The 18,377-nt window shown below is 49.9% G+C and overlaps 1 protein-coding gene across 2 annotated transcripts in view; it reads left to right on the forward strand.

Annotated features, from left to right (window-relative positions):
* The window catches only part of LOC119386612 (uncharacterized), a 78,513-nt gene that overhangs the window by 14,454 nt on the left and 45,682 nt on the right, over positions 1–18,377 (forward strand). For both annotated transcript variants that reach the window (XM_049413197.1, XM_037653896.2), the window contains exons 5-9: positions 6,177–6,589; positions 7,626–7,951; positions 10,275–10,391; positions 11,845–11,931; positions 15,128–15,418. In XM_049413197.1, the coding sequence (XP_049269154.1) occupies positions 6,177–6,589; positions 7,626–7,951; positions 10,275–10,391; positions 11,845–11,931; positions 15,128–15,418 (1,234 nt within the window). The remainder of the gene's footprint in view (positions 1–6,176; positions 6,590–7,625; positions 7,952–10,274; positions 10,392–11,844; positions 11,932–15,127; positions 15,419–18,377) is intronic.

An 18,377-nucleotide genomic window follows, 5' to 3' on the forward strand; every position in this document is an offset into this window, starting at 1 on the left:
TATGTGTGTGCGTATCCGTATCGCGTGTGTATCCACGTGTGTACTTATGTGCATGCGTGCGTGCATTGCATGTGTATGTATGTGTGCGTGCCTGTACCATATGTGTATGTATGTAACGTGCATGAGTGCTTGTCTGTATCATGTGTGTATGTATGTATGTGCATGCGTGTCTATCGCTTCTGTATGTGTGTGTATGTAAGAGCACGCGTGTACGCACGTGTCTGTATCACGTGGGTACACGCATGCGTATCTGTATTGCGTGTGTATGTGCGTGCATGCCTGTATCGCGTGTGCATGTATCTGCGTGCGTACGTGTCTGTAGCATAGCCATGGCGTGCGCATAGCAGCGCCGGACCAGCAATGTATCAACGTTGTCAGCAGAATGAAAAGAACGTTTATTGAAAAGTGTAGAACGTATTTATAGGCAGCACAGTGTAGACAGATAACGATGCACACGTGGTAGTAGCAATAGTCCGATGTGGTGCAGGCGGCCAGCTGAGGCGTCCCAGGTGCGCGCGCGCACACACACACAGACCACGTGAAGACACAACATTCCTTCCCCCTTAGAAGTGAAAGCGTTGTACTGGCTTGCGTTCTCTTGTAGAACGCCTGAGGGCTTGTGGGGCGACACCGGTATTCATCGGGACCGCCGTGATCTTTGGTGATGCACGTTGTGCATCATTAGGGAGGAACCCAGAAGACAGGCCGTCCTCCGTGCTTACCGCTACCGGAGGCGATCGTTCTGTTGCTTGGTCTTGCTCGCTGCAACTTGTGGCAGTTGTTGGTGTCTGATCACTTCGCGAGTCCTGTCGCGGGCGAAGCTGATCTACATGCCGTTGGACGACCCCGTCCGAAGTGTCCACGGTCACCATTCTCGCTCCAGACGTCGCCTTCACATTGCCAGGCATCCATTTGCTCCCTGCACCATAATTGCGGGCGTATACGTCACTTCCTGGTAGCGGCAGCCAGTCCTCTTGGTCTTTATTTGATCCTGTAAGGGCTGGAGGAAAACATGTGTCCAACCGTGAGCGTATTTGGTAACCTAAGAGTAACTCTGCTGGGGATTTACCGCACTTTTGCGGCGTCCTCCGATAGTTAAACAGCAAGCGTATCAGATTCTCCTCCAGCTTCCCTCTCCTCATTTTTCGAAGGCCATCTTTGATAGTTCGCACTGCCCTTTCCGCTGCACCATTAGACTGGGGGCGGTAGGGAGCACATCGGAGGTGCACTGTGTCGTTGTTTGCCACGAATTCCTCAAAATCATGGCTGGAAAACTGAGTCCCGTTGTCGGAAACGATTGTGCGTGGTATCCCAAACCTGCTGAAAATGCCACGCAAACAGTTTATGGTAGTTTCCGTTGAAGCATGTGACAGAGGTACGGCTTCGAGCCATTTCGTGTGGGCGTCAACTACAACGAGTATCATTTTGCCGCAGATCGGCCCTGCGTAGTTGATGTGAATGCGGGACCACCTTTCGCTGGTTTCAGGCCACTTGACAACGGGCGCCACGGTTGGCATCGGTAAATTTTGAACACAATTCTGGCACTGAGCAGACACCTCTTCAATATTTCTGTCTAGGCCTGGCCACCAAAACAAAGAGCGCGCGACAGATTTCATTGCCGGCGAACCCTGGTGAGTCTCATGTAAAAGCTGGAGCACTTATACTCTTGCTTCGGCTGGTATTATGACCCTATTGCCCCAGTAAACAAGGTCATGTGCAACGGACAGCTCTAGCTTACGGTAAAAAAATGGCAGTATGTCCCTTGCCAGCCCATTTGCGTGTCTAGGCCATCCATGTAGTATGTATCGTTTGACTTCTACCAGGACAGGATCTGACGCGGTGAAAGCCTTCAGCTCACGCGTTGTCACGGCACCCCCTTCCAGCTGGTTTAGCGAGAGTACATATTCGAGTGGCTCACCGTCGTCGTCAGTTTCCGTAGTCTGCAGCGGCAGTCGGCTTAGGGCATCCGCATTCAGCATCTGTCGTCCTGGGGCGTACTGCAGCTGGTACCGGTAGGCCCCCAGCTGAAGCGCCCATCGTTGTATCCGGGCAGCGGCCATGGGGGGCGTCTGCCTGTCTGACCTCAACAGGCCCAGCAACGGCTGGTGGTCAGTCACCAAGGTAAATTCCCGACCTAGAAGGTAGTCGCGGAATTTAGTTACGCCAAATACCAGTGCCAGTGCCTCTCGCTCGAGCTGTGAATAGTTGCGCTCTGCCTGTGTTAACGTACGCGAGCGAAACCCGATCGGCCTGTGAGCGTTACCGATAGTGTGAAACAAGACCGCGCCCACTCCGTATGGAGACGCGTCGCACTCAAGTTTTAGTTCCTTCGAAGGGTCAAAATGGACGAGAACCTTGGCTGCTTTGAGGCTTTGCTTAGCAACCTTAAACGCAAGTTCTTGAGGCTGTTCCCAGTGCCAGCGCGCATTCTTTTCCAGCAGCTGATACAAAGGAAAAAGTGTGGTAGACATGTTCGGCAGAAACCTCGCGTAAAACGTAATCATTCCCAAAAAAGAACGCAGTTCGGTGACGTTACGGGGGCTCTGTGCCTGCATGATCGCTTTGAGGTTTTTCTCTGTCGGATGAAGCCCATCGCGATCGATGTGATGCCCGAGATAGGTAACTGCTGGGCTGCGCAGCTTGCACTTATCGTGTCTCAACTTTACGCCTCTCTCTCGAAAACGCTGCAAAACGTTTTTCAGCCTTTCGCCACTGTCGCTTGATTTTTCAGAAATGAGCACGTCGTCAAGATAAGCTTGTGCACCCACAAGACCAGCTAGCACCTCATCCATTTTTCTTTGGAATATCGCGGGTGCAGAGGCTATACCGAAAGGCAGTCGGTCGTAGCAAAAAAGCCCTTTTGGTGTGTTAATGACGCAAATTTTCTTTGCAGAATCATCCAGTACCACTTGATTGTATGCGTCCCATAAATCCAGAGTGCTGAAACAATCCCCATCGTGTAGTTGCGCAAACATATCTTCAATGATGGGCAAGGGGTATTGTTCAGTGGCGCATGCGGGGTTCACTGTGGCCTTGAAATCACCGCAGATTCTCACTGCGCCGTCTTTCTTAAGAACTACGACTATAGGCGACGCCCATTCTGAGTGTGCCACCGGCGATAACACGCCCAAGGAAACTAACCGATCAAGTTCAAGTGACACGCGGTCGCGTAACGCATATGGAACGGGTCTGGACTTACAGAACTTAGGTACGGCGCCTTCCTTTAGGTGCAGACTGACCGAGGTACGGCGCCTTCCTTTAGGTGCAGACTGACCGGAGGGCCTGTGATGAGCCCCAGTTCCTCGGAAAACACATCGTGGAAGTCGTTGAATATGCTGTTCACACTGGACTTGCCCGTTTGTTCGGTGGGCTCCAAGACTCCTGCAACGCAAACCACCAGAACACCAGCGACGTTCAGCAGCTGAATTAAATCTTGACCGCAGAGGCTTGGTCCCGCACAGTCCAACACGGTCAGCGCGCACTCCACCGTCGCTCCCTTATGTGAAACACTGAGCGCAAGCTCCCCAAGCACTGGCAGTCGTCCTGAGTAGCAGGATAATTTCACACTGGATGGTCTCAGTTTCGGCCATTGGTCGCGGTGCTTCTCGTACAGTTGACGTGGGATGACACAAACGGGTGACCCAGTATCGACTTCCATGGTAAGCTGCACACTACACCAAGAGAACGTCCGGCGAATTGGGGGTACCAGACAGCTCTTCCGTTCCGAGGCCAAGGTCCAGATGTGCGCTGCTTCGTGTTCGTCGTCTGTCGAACCCTCCGTCCCCGTGAGAATGTTGGTTTGTGCCCTCCTTGCTATTCGTTGCTCGCGAGCACCGCGGCTTCGGCATTTCCTTGCAAGGTGACCGCGCCCTCGACAGCGATAACAGCGAGCGTTAGACCAGGTGCAACCGGTCTCATTGTGCTTTGCACTACCGCATCTTGAGCATTCTTGACGTGCAGCACTCCGCCTCTCGTCTTGCGGTGTTTTCTGCGGATACGCTTCTACTTTCAACACTGGTGTCAAGGCCGATCCGTTCATGTTTTTCACGCCACTATCTGCAGCTTCAGCTGAGAGGACCATCGCTTCAGCGTCTTCTAATGTTAATTCCTGCTTCACAAGTAGCTGCTTCTGCAGTGCTCTTGACCAGACACCACACACAATGCGATCTCGTAGCATGCGATTTAAAGCACTGCCAAAATTGCAATTATCAGCGATTCGGCGAATGTCGACTAGAAATTCATTAATGGGCTCCCCCTCCGCTTGACACCGACTGAAAAACTTGTAACTTTCTGTGATTTCGTGTCGCTTGGGATCGTAGTGCTCACTCAACACTGCCACGACTTCTTCATAAGTCAGCGCATTCGGCTTGCGTGGAGCCACTTTCCCTGCCAGTACTTGTATCGTGTGCGTGCTTAAGGCAGCCTCCAGCAATGCTCTTTTCTTAGTTGAGTCTTCAATGGCATTCGCTTCGAAGTATGCTTCGACTTTAATAAGGTATGGCGTCCACTTATCTTTGCCTTCTTCGAAGTCCGGAAGCTGGTGGTGAGCCACGATCGCCTTGGTTGCTCGGTTTTTCGTAGTGTCACGTTCAGGGTCGTCTTTCACTGCATGGGTGGTGTACATCTTCGTCGCCACTGTAGCATAGCCATGGCGTGCGCATAGCAGCGCCGGACCAGCAATGTATCAACGTAGTCAGCAGAATGAAAAAGAACGTTTATTGAAAAGTGTAGAACGTATTTATAGGCAGCACAGTGTAGACAGATAACGATGCACACGTGGTAGTAGCAATAGTCCGATGTGGTGCAGGCGGCCAGCTGAGGCGTCCCAGGTGCGCGCGCGCACACACACACAGACCACGTGAAGACACAACAGTGTCTGACAGTGGCATTGACACAAAAAGGCTTTGGGCCCACTCATTTGGCCCAATTCAATTTAAGGAAACCACCACATTCCTTCTTCGCTGCCTTCTTTGAGCTCCTCAAGACCACAATTATGAAATAAATTCTCGGCTATACTTTATGCTGCTTACATTATATGCACTTAGTACACCTCCGCATTACAGACAGCTGAAGCGGCGACGGAGAGGTAAACCGTTCAGCCACCAGTTGGTATACTCATTTTTTCGATGCGCTTCCGTTTGTATTTATCGAAGCGTCTTAAAAATATATTTGTCACTTTGGTCTATCGCAAGCCCACTTTTGTTACGACTATTGCTTAAGAGACAGATTCTCATTTAATGCTTCAAGGGGCCAATTAAACAAGCACGCACAGTGATTCTAATGTGGCTGCAGCGAGCCAGTGGAGGGTTCAGCGTGCAGTGCACACCGCCCCAGCCAGGGGAGGGGAGAAATCTGAGGAGAGTTGAGGAGGAAAACGCGTGCGCGGAGGAGAGTGTTGCTACGTTCGAGATTAAGGGGCCTTAGCCGAAGGGGGATTTAACCTGCCAGTGTTTGCACCATGTGTTTTGTGTATATGACTTCATAGTTGCCGCAGGTCAAAAAATTCTGGTTATAGATGTTTCACGGCATTTTCTGCTTCACCATTCCATGATCAGGTGCTCTGACCAGTAAGCGTTCCATTGCGCTAAAGAAACCAGGTAACATAACAATTGGTTGTCAGTGCCTTTAAGTTCATTTTTCTGTTTGCATTGACGTTTTGACACCTGTCACTCGCAGAAACCTAATAAGCCGTGCTCGAATTGTCACTAATGCGTCACAGCAATACACATCTTGCATAGTGTGGCGAAGTCAGCATACGATGTTCTTTTGTCTGAAGAGCCTGATTGATGGCGGCTTTCCAGTTGTTGGTGTTGCCTCCTTGTTTACTTTATGGCAGCATGTACAGTTTGCACACCAATAAGAATATGCACCATAATATACTGCTGCTCCAAGTGATCCCAACCTCCATTTTGTCTGCTCCAAACCTGCTCCAAAATTTCCTCCAAATCCTAAAGTAAATGGACCACGACGCTCATGTAATCAGCCTTTGTTTTAACGCCTTATTTGGCATATACTTGTGTGCTGCAGTATTGTGCCGCTATTTTTGTTAAATGTTTCTTAATGTTGTACTTCTTCTGCTTCTGTCTCTATCCATTCCTCCCGTTCCTCATTTCTCTTAATTTCGAGCTGGTGATGTCCTACAAGTAAATAAGCACGTTCAATGGAATGTCTTGCAGGCGGTGTGCAACCAGTCTCGCAGCCTGTGCGAGGCCGTGTGCAACCTGGCTTACGGGGCGCACGGCGTGCTCGCCCAGACCACCACCGAGGCCATGCTGGACGAGATCCGCGAGTACCATGTCCAGCTGCTCGACTACGAAGCACGCCTCATCGCTGCCTGCTGCGACTACGCGGCCGTCCACGTGTTGGTGCAGATACGCATCTCACGCTCGCACAAGTTCTCGGTGCTGGCCTCGGGTTCACACCTCGTGGTCAACTCCATTGCGGGCAAGGGCACAATGCCCCTGGGCGGCTTCGCCTGCGACTGCACCTTCCGCCAGACTTACCGGCTTCCCTGCGCACATGCCTTCGTCGTGGCACACGCCCGCAACGTAGAGATACCGCTCGACGAAGTGGCACAGCGGTGGAGGAGGTCAGTGGCTCCTCTTGTCTCGCTTGCACAACGTCGGTTTAACTGCGTGTGAGACATTTGAAAGGCTCCTTTGCGGGACTCTTAAATGGGCCCTGCAGCAGATTCCGGCATTGCAAGTAAATGAGCACAGCACATAGGTCGTGTGACCGTGATCACGTCTGCATAGTATGAAATGGCTGTGTGGCCAAACAATGCCAGAACGCTTCTTTTCAAGGGAGTTCCACTTCATTCAGCGTCATCTGCACAAATGCCTCTGAGCAATGTACGCTCCTTGCAACGTCACCGACCAAGGCGCATGACTTCAACTAAACATCCGTGAGAAACGCTCAATGCCGTCTCTGAAAATGCATGTGCAGCAGAAAAACGGGGCAACAAAAGAGGTGGGACCTGTCATGTGAATGATGTGGTCCCTCGGCTCCGGCGTAGGAGGATGCAGGGAAGGAGTGGATGCTAGTCAAGGCGAAAGTGGCATTGTACATTCCAGTTTCTTCATTCTACTCTAATAATCTACTGATCTCAAAATTTTTTTTTCTGTACTGATTGTAGGTGGGTCAATTGGTACATATCTGAGCGTGAATACAGCATGCAAAGATGGGCAACGGAATGAAGCACATAGACACAGCGCTACATCTGTGTGCTTCATTCTGTTGCCCCGTCCTTGCCCACTGTTTTCACGCATGTTTATGCATAAATCCTCCTAGACGGTACCTCGCTACTTACTGCCCATCACCAAAATTTCATGTGGTGCCTGGCAAAGTGTCCTTTAGCAGCCATGAGTGTAATTTAGAAGGACTGAGTGTTGGGCGAGTGTAAACGTACAGCCACATCTGTGATGGGTTGTAGGTCTCTATTATCTGCAAATCACACCTGCCATGGAGCGTCTGAAGTCCAACACGACAAATATAAAACAGGGCCTTGCTTTGTGGAGAGGCCAGGTGACAAATAGTATTTCATTGGTGCACTGATCAAGGTGCTGTGCAGTCATTGTGTGCATGCACCGCATGTACCTGACCAGGGCAAGTGCCTTTCCCACCAGGTGCGGCCCATTCCCGATCGACCTGACTGCAGGCGGCACTGGCGGTGCCAGCGGCGAGGACAACGAAGGGTGGGCCGGCGAAGGACAGCGCGAATACCAGGAGCGCATGTCACGTGCCCGTGACCTTTCAGAGGCGCTGTGCTCGGTGGCAGCGCACAGTGCTGCCGACGGCTGGCATCACATGCAGGCGGTGCTCATGCAGCTCTACCGCACCTGGGCACGAGACCCGACAGCGCGCATCACGCTCGCGCTTGAGGACGGCACACCGCTGCCGATCAGCCCACCACCACCACCGCCAGGAACCGCTGCCACAACGCAACACGCAGGTAAAAAGCAGCAGTCGCATGGCACCGAGTGACCGTTCTTTTGATCATTTCATAACATGGAACGTTCATTGCAACTTCAAGAAGTAGAGTATTAGCATAACATTACCATGGCCACTTGCATGTGTGCGTGCACACTTGCAGAAAGGCGTTATTAGTAGCGGCAACGGTAACACTGTGAATTTATTACCGCATTCTTTTGTGTGAGAAAACTGAAGTCGCTAATGTAGTTTTAGGAAGGACTTTTGACAACCCTGAAAATGAAGAAAAAAAAAAGAAGTACAGTGAAGCCGCATTAATACATACCTGCATGGGAATGCGGCATAACTACGCACTAAATGGTAGTGCAGCATTAGCCACCAAGTACAAATTTGCATCTCCTGACGTGTGCCATCGCCGCTAACGAAGAAATAAACTCAATGCCACAGCAAATATTGCCTCAAGTACTCTCCACAAAGCCTTTTCTTTCTCTTTGCCAAAGTACAGAAAATATTCTGGCACTCTCGTACGCTCATCCGATAGCGCGCAGTGACAACACCACGGAGCATTTCAAAACTATTGCAGGGTTCAGGCATACACAGCGACTGACATAGTGACAGAACAGACAGTGTCGGCTTTTTCGCATCACATGTGTATGCGTCTCTACTGTGATCTGCCACTAAACGAAAACTTACACAGCTTCATTGAAATGCGGTACGGCTGCATGGAGCCAATCGTCCCTGGCTAGTTGCAGTGCAGCACGTCGCCTACTCAGCTCATGCTGTCGATGCCGAGCTGCTTGCTGTACCGTACGTGTGCGTTTGCCGCGGGAGTGTTCGTACGCACTCTGCTCCAGGCAGGGAGACAGATGCGGCGATTAGCTGGTTATCGAAGTGACGAGCTTCCTGCAAGCGATGTGCACTCCGCGCCTCAGCAATGCTCTAGTAGTCCTGGCAACGGACAGAGGTTCATTTGAGCTTGCCGCCTAATAAAAGTGTGCAGTGCAGTGGTTACAGCAGTGCTACGCTTGCTGGACCCACACGCGTGCTTGGCGTGATAGCATCAGTGCAGCGAGGTTTCTCAGCGACCACAACCCGTGGCGCTCAACTCGGCAACAGCAAGCTGCTTTCGTTTATACAAAGCGGCATGCACTTGAACGTGGTCCCGCACAATGAGGTGGCATTGATCAGCAGCCCAGTGCATTCAGGTTGTCGCCTATCAAAAGCGGGCTTGAAAGGTGGGCTTAAAGTGGTGCTATGTCACACGTGTGCCCGAGCAGATAGCTGAAGGTGACAGGGTTGTCGGCGATAAGTCATATTGGTGCATTCTTTGGCAGCCGCCATCTCGCCTTTGTTCTTTCCCGATGCTTATGCACAAAGGTGTCACCGCATTCGCGCAGAAGTCGGAATTAGTGATCGACCAATCTCTGCAATTCTAGAAAAGATGGAAGACCTTTTGCGGCACATTGTGGCACCGGCAAGTTCAGCCGCCCAGTAAACTTCTATGGTGCAAAAGATTATCATGGTACGCAGGGTACGCACTAGCCAGTAGGCATAGGATAAACCACTGTGGCTTAAGCAGTCAGTGAATGCAATAGTCTCTATGAGACTCGGTCGGGGAGTCGTCAGCAACTATGTTCTAGCCGTTAGTACATTTAAAGCGGGTATGTATTAATGAGGTTTGACTGCAATAATGTTATCGTAATATGATCTGACATTGCACACGTTGACTTAGAATCATTGGGTTTCTTAGCCACGGCCGACCCTAAACTGCGATTCATGCAAACCAGGGCCTCTGCAATGGTGCAGTGAGACAAGTAAGGCCACAGAGACATGCATCGCCATAATGAACTGAGACTGTTAGGCAATATGATTTGTCGATAAATGAAGGCTTATTATTGTAGAATGCTTCGAGCAGTTGCTCTATTGCCTTTGTCGTGTCATGTTGAGCTGCTGCTGCCATCGAGTCAGTGGCTTCCTTTCAAAGATTGTGCATCTGGTGGCAGAGCTTGTGACATTTTGAGGTGCGAAACTGAAGTGGACAACAGGGGTGGGAATAGCGTGGTTCCTAAGAAACGCAAGTGATGTCTTCTGCGCATTCTGCAAGGCAACTCACTCAGTGGCAATCCTCACATATCCTGTTTGCCAGTGGATGCAACAGCATGAATGCCCATGCACGCTGCATGCTTCATTGCACTTTGGATGAGCTTACTGGCTTTCTCCACGAGGTCCGATACTGTCCCTTTAATTTGTGCGGAAATGAGCCGACAGTGTGCACCCAACAATCTCATGTACCAACCTGACAAGCATGGCAAAACTGTGGCCCTGTTTGTGTGCCATTGGAGCAGCCGTGCCCTGCGGTGGCGTTGCTGCCAAGGGCCAGCCAATAGTGCCAAAGGACGAGCTGCTCGATGCCATGGACGACTTCGAGCTGGCCCAGAAGGACACCAGCAACATGGCCTCCGGTGAGGCAATACCCCCTCCCTGTGTCGAATGATGGATGCTATGAGCAACACGGCAGTGGCCTTCGAGCCACCAAGCTCAACCTCTTATTCGGCCTAAAGCCCTGCTTTGTCTAAACTTAATATATGTATTTTAAATATATAAAATTTCTATGCTTTACAGTAGAGTAAAGTTAAACTTCTTCGCCTGCCTTTATCCAGAGATCCTTTATCGATCTCTGCACCGACATGGTCACATGGCCCCTACTATACCTAAAGCCGGGGGCTTCATGGGGACTAGTGCGCTTTCTACGAGACGTAAAGCACTTTCCACATAAAAGACAGGCTCAGTTAGACCACCTGCAGTGGTCTGGTGCGTAGCACTAAACATTTCTGGTGGTGCAGTGCCACATTTCAGTGCTCTGCAGTGGTCCTTGCTAAGGTTACCATGGTCCAGCCAGTTTTTTCAGTCGGTACTACTTTGCTTAGCAGAGACAGGATATTCCTCATTCGTACATCCCTGTTTCAAATGATCTCCCTACACAAACTTTCGCAGTCAGAAACCCCAAGAATGACCCAATACAGTTACACTTCTTATCTCTTAACACTTTTCTGGAAACAGAGTACATAATTCGACACCATCGTTCCCATACTATGGTCATATGTGTTCCCATACTATGATCATGTGACACATTTTCTAGCTGCCATATGTCATGTGAACTAGGCTTGTACGAGGTACTTCAAAAATATGTTTATGATGGGTTGTGGAGTATTGCACAAAAAACATGTGACCGCAGTGTGTGACTGAAAGGGGCTGTAAGCATCTGCATGGAGCTGTAGATTTTCTGTGTGACTTTGTATTTGTTGAGCCCACATTCTCTGTCACGTATATTTAGTTAGAGGACAAACGTTAGCTGTCTGTGCAAATACGCTATCCTGACTTTTCTAGAGAGATTTCTCTTGCTTGCTGCTCCATTCGTGTGGTGTGCCGACTTGGTGCAATTCTTCACTCTTTCATACTGCCCCAACATTAAGTGCACTGTGCTCTTATTTGCCCCACATGGTAATCCTTTGTCACAACTTCTTTTTGTCATTTGATTTTCTTGCTCATATTGACGAGACTTGCCATCATGTGATAAGAAAATAGCATACCATTCAACTTTCCAGCCCTTTATTTGCAAATCATGCATGATGGCAAAAGAGTTAGGCCTTGATTCAGTTTGAAAAGCGGGATGATTTCCATTAAATGGAGATCATAACCACTTTCCTTTCTTATCTTTTTCGTTGTACATTAGTATCAGAAGAAGAAAATGACGGCTTGAACTGCATCGTTTGTTATTATTCTCTTGCTCTGCACTTTCGACTGCACAAAAAGTGGTGTGTGCTTCGTGAGATGTATGCGGCAGCACTTGATTATGCGTGAGCATGCGCTTGTGCCAATTAGCCCTTCCTCGTTGCTTGTTGTTCCTCCCTTCAGGCCTGGAGGACAACCACCATGCCGCAATGCTTTCGGACGATGACGCCGACATGCCACGTGACAGCGTCAAGAGCAACGTGTTTGCCGGTATGCCCACTAAGCTCATCGGCTTAGCACAGCTGGTCACCAGAAATGGGGTTCACATAGTTCCACAAAACATGCCATTTTTACTCATTTTTTGAGGATTTTTTGCTCATGCTGTGCAAGAAATGAAACTCAACTAATACTCAACCGCTGTGTCTTTGAAGACATACAATGAAAACGCGTCACAGCTCATAATAACGAGCAAACAACCCAATGCGTGTTTCTCGCTACTTGGCCCATTGTAAGCTGTGGGACATGCTCAGACAGAGCTGACAGCTGTTGCAATTTTGAACGGAATGAACGATCAGACTTGATAGTTTCAAGAAACTGGTAACCTGATACACATGTGGCAGTCATCGATTTCTTCTGTACTGAAGATCTGAGTGATTTAGACGTGGCCTATTACTCTTAATGCCACAGTGGCATCAGTATGACATTCTTTTCTTTGTGGCCATGATCAGTGTTGGGCATGTCTGAAACTACCCACGTCGAGCAAGAAAGTGTAAGCATTGACACAGTTCTGTGCAAAACAGTAAAGGAATGAGTAACAAGCCTGACTCATTGTGAACCAAAGAATGGCCACTTTCTTTGTCATAATGTTTGAAGCAGTGAAAAAGAATGGCTGTGAGAAAGACAGGAACCTTCACACACTTTACTGCAAGTTCTCTGGATTCAGACATGGCCACCCAATTCTTCATTTACTGTACGAAAAAATCCAGCCTGTTCAGACACCCAGAAAGTGAAACCCCATCTCGTACACTCAAGTTATCGGATGCCATCAAGTGGAACAATGATTTTAACTTTTTATTGATATCGCTCTCACTGACTTTCTGTTTGTTCCAGTTTTTCCTTTTGACTTATTGGATGTTCATTGGATTTCATAAAATTCAGTTCAACATTAAAGGGGTGCTGTCACAAAATTTCACTGCCGAGATAGCCTGCAGGATCGATTTCTGGGAACACGCATATGTCATCTACCAAATCTCAACAGTAAATATAGCTTAGAAGGTCATTTAAATAAATGTTTAAGTTCACATGCACAAATAAGTGCTATTCACCATTCCTCGTGTCATTAAAATTGCCTAAGGTGACCGGAAGGGGACCCCCAGTTTCCGTGGCATCACCACTGTAGCCGAGCTCTGAGCTGGTGCAGCTAGTAAAGATTACATCATACTAGCCATTGCCTTTTTGCTGTGCTTGTGCCAGCAGACTACTATTCGGCGGCTGCTCGCGAGTCCATGCTTGCGGCGAGCATGTGGATAGTGTGGAAGCTTAAAAAAATGTCAGCATGGTAATGGTAATGACAGCAGTGATGAACATCACGCAGCAGGTGAAAGAACACGAGCAGACGAGATGAGACGTCCTCACTCAAAAAGCTTCAAGGAAAAATTTACCCCATTTTATAATTGACTGGTAGCACTGTAAAATCTGAATTACTGCAGTCGTAGAAGAAGTCTCATTATCACAGTGCAGATGTTTTCGATTTCCAATGCTCTGTACAGAATGGTATCTCTACATGTCTGGAACTTTTTTTAAGAGTGGAGCTCTTTAAGCTTTTCGTTGCGCTGCGTAGTGCGAACAGTAATTGTCATCATCATGAACCAGTATGTGCTCGCTTTGTCCTTTTCAACTTCTGCTTCATTTTCACAACACGCGTGCCGATTTGTCCTCTTCTTCATCTTTTGCTTCGCTCCCAAAACACGTGCGCTGGTTTCTCTGGCCTGGCCTGTTTTAACCCTGACAAGTGAGAGGAGAGATTGAGTACAGAGAGACTGAAAGGGAATATATAAAGAAATAGAAAATATAAGAAAAAAAAAAGTTTCTGAGAATGTGGCAGGATTTGAACCCGCGTACCCATGATCTGAAGGCGAGCGTCCTAACCACTCGGCTATCCAGGCATGCTAGCAGAGCATAGCATAGCCTTGTATAGTATAGTGTAGCAAGGTGGTGGGAAAGGGAAGTGAGGGTGAGGAGGAGAGAAAGGAGGAGGGGAGAGAGAGTAAAGCGTAGCATAGAGAGAAAGAAAGGGAAAAGAGACAGAGAGAGAAAGACAGAAGGGTAAGAAGGTGAAATATAGAAAGAGCGAGGAAGAAAAAGAAATACATAGAGAGAGACATAAATAGAAATAAACAGACAAAAAAGACGTGCAATAAACTGAGATATGAGAAAAAAAAGAAAGAGAGGAAGAAACAAATTGAGAAATGAAGACAAACAATTCAGGCATGGCACCACTAGTGTGAAGCATCACGTAATAACTAGTCACGTGACTAAAATCACGTAACATCCATTCACGTGACTAAAATCACAACATCACGTAACAGGTACCGTATTTATTCTAATCTAAGTCGATGGCTTTTTCGAAAAAACGATGTGCCAAAGTGGGGGTTCGGCTTAGATTCGAGTATTGATTCAAGTACAATGATTAAGTTTTTTTTTTTTTCTGGCCTTGCAAATTAAGCAGGTAACAGCTAGTCACATGACTAAAATCACAACATCACGTAATAGGTAGTCACGTGACATATCTAGCCAAGTCTAGGCATACTTAGTACTGCTAGCAAAAACTTTGCCTCTCAGCAAAAGCTTGGCAACACTAGCAGAACTCCGCTGATGGTTCTAGCCTTGCGCCACTAGTACAAGCTGCACTTTCCTTTTTTTTCGCCAGCAGGCGTCATGTAGCACATGATCTTTTTAACAAGCGGACAGGTGACCTGTTAGTCTTCATATACAACCTGAAGTTATCGTGTCTTGGAACGAGCCCTTACAATTCCCTTCATTCGTACACTTTGAAGAAGCAGCGCTGCCATTTCTACAAATTCGTTTGAAGCTCAAGATGCTCAGTGACCATGGTACCTTTCCATAGATGGCACCAGTAGTATCATGCAGCAGGGAGCATTCGAGAAAAACAAAATTGTTTTGGGCTGTGCCCCGGGGCAACAGTGGGCTTAATAAAGTTAAATGACATTTCGTGTTGCGTACGCAAAATTATCATTGTGGGCACCATAACCTTAAATGAATTGTAGAGCACAATGGGAAAGCATGCGTCTTTTATTAGTGGCATACAGTGCGCAGTCATCATCGATTGGCTGACACGAGCCATAGCCTCCACAGCACTGCATGGAATCTGTGAGGCATAACAATTCGCCTCGATGCGAGTCTCCACACCTGGCCACGTGTGACACCTTGCCGCACTTGTGACCAGGCACGACCCAGTTGGAGAAGACCGAGCCCCCATGCTCCCCCGGCGGGCTTCTCAATGTGCCCAGTGGTCACCACCACCACCACCATCAGGGCGGTGGAGACGGTGGCGACGGCGTCACGTCGTCCGGCCTGGGCAACATCAAGATGCCCGACGATGCTGTGTTCGGCTTTTCGGGGGGCATCTTCAAGGACGGGGCGGCCGAGGCAACGGGCAATGGCACCGAGCGCCACCACCAGCACTGCGTCGTCTCCACGGTGGCTGGAACGACCACGTCCACAACCAGTGCACCTGGTGAGTGGATAGCCTGCACATGCGGTTTTGTGAACATGATAACAGCCGAGAGCCTGTAGCTCTGAGAAAATTCATTCACATGCCTCACCGACTATGCCATAAAAAAAAGCATCATGTACGGAAAGTCTTTTGTTACATTTTCCGGGTTAAATAAAGGTACATAATGCCTCAGGTGTTACGCTTGTAATTTTTCATTTAACTTGCAGCAAACTTGATTCGTTAAATTGCGATTATGTACCGTGTAAACGTTTTGAGAATTTGTCTGCGTGCTCCTGCTGTTCAAGATGAACAACAGTTTTGAAATAAGAAAAATCGGAAAGATATTGCCACACCCACTTCTTGTTTTATTTTGATGTATTCGGGTTTGACTGGCAAGGACGGTTATCAGCGCTCGACGCTGTCCGCGAAGCAGTGTTCGAGAAGCTTCCCGATTGTAGTGGATCGTTTTGTTAAGATTGCGCGCCGCATGCGAATGTTCCAGCTTTGTCTAGAGATAACGCCGCCACCAGCGATATCGCTGGAAAGTTCGATAGCGCCTGTATAAAAGCTGACGCGCTTGACCACTTCTCAGTTGATCGACAGTCGACGCTCTGTTCGCTGCTATCAGTTTATTGCTGTAGCTGGAGTTTCATTTTCCCGGCCACAAGTTCGGCCTAATAAAGAGTTTCATCTCGGACGTGCTGACTGCTGCCTTCGTCGACGTCACGACCACGTGACATCTGGTGGAGGTGCTGTTTGTTCATGATCCGGACGCCCCCGTCAAGCCGTGAACCCAGCCCCCAGCGCGGAGAAGACATCGACGCCAACCACGACCAGCGAGCTAGCCCTAAGCAACAAGGCCTAGCACCGGAGTACGGGCCTCTGCCCGACAACACTCGGAACAGAAAGGCCAGGACCACGACTGCGGCAACGATGACAGACACTGCGCCACCGCCCGCGATCGTGATGCAGCAGCCAAGGGAGCCGCCGATCTTTCGGGGATCATCATGTGAGGACCCAGAAACGTGGCTCGAGTCGTACGAGAGGACTGCGGCCTTCAACAACTGGGGACCTCAGCGACAAGTTATGCTACGTGTACTCGCTTTGGAAGACAGCGCCAGGACGTGGTTCAAGAACAGGGAGTCTACGCTGAGAACGTGGGACATCTTCCGGACCAGCTTCCTCGCAGCGTTCACAAGCGTCGTGCAAAAGAAAGGGCCGCCGCTTTACTGGAGACACGGGTCCAGCTCCCGAATGAAAAGTGACAATCGTCGCGGAAGAAATGGCCAAACTCTTCCGCCACACCGACCCTAACATGACCGAGGAGAAGAAGGTCCGTTTCCTTATGCGAGGAGTAAGGCAAGAGCTCTTCGGCTGGGCTCATGCGGAACCCACCCAAGACAGTCCAGGAATTTGTATCCGAGGCCCACAACAATTGAGAGCACGTTGGAAATGCGCACCCGGCAATACAACCGCCGCATGACCCAAGATAGCACAGCAGTTCAAGCTATCGGCTCCGACGATCTGTGCGAGACCATAAGGGCCATAGTGCGCCAAGAACTTCGTCGAATGTTCCCGTCGTGCCAGGCTCAAGATGCCTCGATGCAGACATCGTCCGACAGGAAACTCAAGCCAGTCCCTGGGCGTCCCTGAGTCAGCGCAGCTGCAGCTGCAAGCAATGAGCTATTGCTGCTGCAGCCCGACGCAACGCCCCCCCTCCTCGACCATGCCAAGACGCCACCGCCCCCAGCAGTTCCGCCGCGAGACACCACCGGCCGCCACCACCGACGTCATACCGCCCACCACCGGGCAAGCGATACACGCCGAGGAGACCGACGTTTGGCGCGCCCTGATAATCGCCCCCGCTCTGCTAACCACTGCGGGAGGCTGGCCACACGGCCCGCCGATGCCAGTACCGACAGGTGGAGCTACGCGGATTCGCCGTTAACGCGCCGCGCCCGCACCAGGCGCAACGACCTCGCGACATCGACGACTACCTCACCGGAACACAGTTAGAACGACGACCTTCCCCTCGCCGTCGCCCGGCTGCTACATGTCACCGCACCGCCGCATTACACTGGCCCAAACAGGGCCGGTCGCCTAGCCCGATCCGGAAAGCTAAGGGCAGCAACCGATGGAGGTGCGGTTGCTGTACGACAACTACCGAAGATCCTCCGCCGACGATGACAACGCCGCAACAGAATCTAAGAACACGCCGCAAGCCGAACGAAGCCCTGACGTCGAAACTTCACGGCCCGAGAAGACCTGACGACGCAATGTCGAAGCAGCGGAACAAACCGACGCAGCCATGACCCTACGCTGCGACCCAACCGCAATGCAAGCCGACGAACTAGCGACCTCGACGTTCCATTGACGGCCACAACGTCACCGCTCTCGTCGACACTGGAGCCGATTATTGCGTCATCAGTGGGCCTTTCGCCACGAAGTTGAAGAAAGTCAGACTGCTTGGGAAGGCCCCGAAATCCGTACCACTGGAGGCCATCTAATAACGCCGTCTGGAGTCTGCACAGAGAGTAACAATCAATAATCGCACGTATCCTGCGAGTTTCGTAATCTTGCAACACTGCTCTAGGACGTCATACTTGGCATGGATTTCTTACCATCAACGGCGCCGTCATCGACTTAAGAACCAAGTCGATAACCCTATCGTCGGACAAAACGACACCGCCAGATACGAATCCATGTCACCATGCCCTGAACGTGCTCGAGGATCAAGTTACCATCCCGCCTCGCTCCAACGTCTCATTCCCGTCAGCACCGAAAAGCTGAAGACATCGAAGGTGCATCGAGAGCGATCAGCGTTTGCTACTAGACCGTGACATTTGCGTCGCAAGGGCATTGCTCGGTTGCATGAAGGAAGGAAGCGTGATGCTAACAAACTTCAGCCAAGAATACAGGCACCTAAGCAGGGGTACACATTGCATACATCAAGAAATCTTGGCCGTCAGCGATGCTTTTG

This window comes from Rhipicephalus sanguineus, chromosome 3, assembly GCF_013339695.2.
Source record: "Rhipicephalus sanguineus isolate Rsan-2018 chromosome 3, BIME_Rsan_1.4, whole genome shotgun sequence".
Lineage (NCBI taxonomy): Eukaryota > Metazoa > Arthropoda > Arachnida > Ixodida > Ixodidae > Rhipicephalus > Rhipicephalus sanguineus.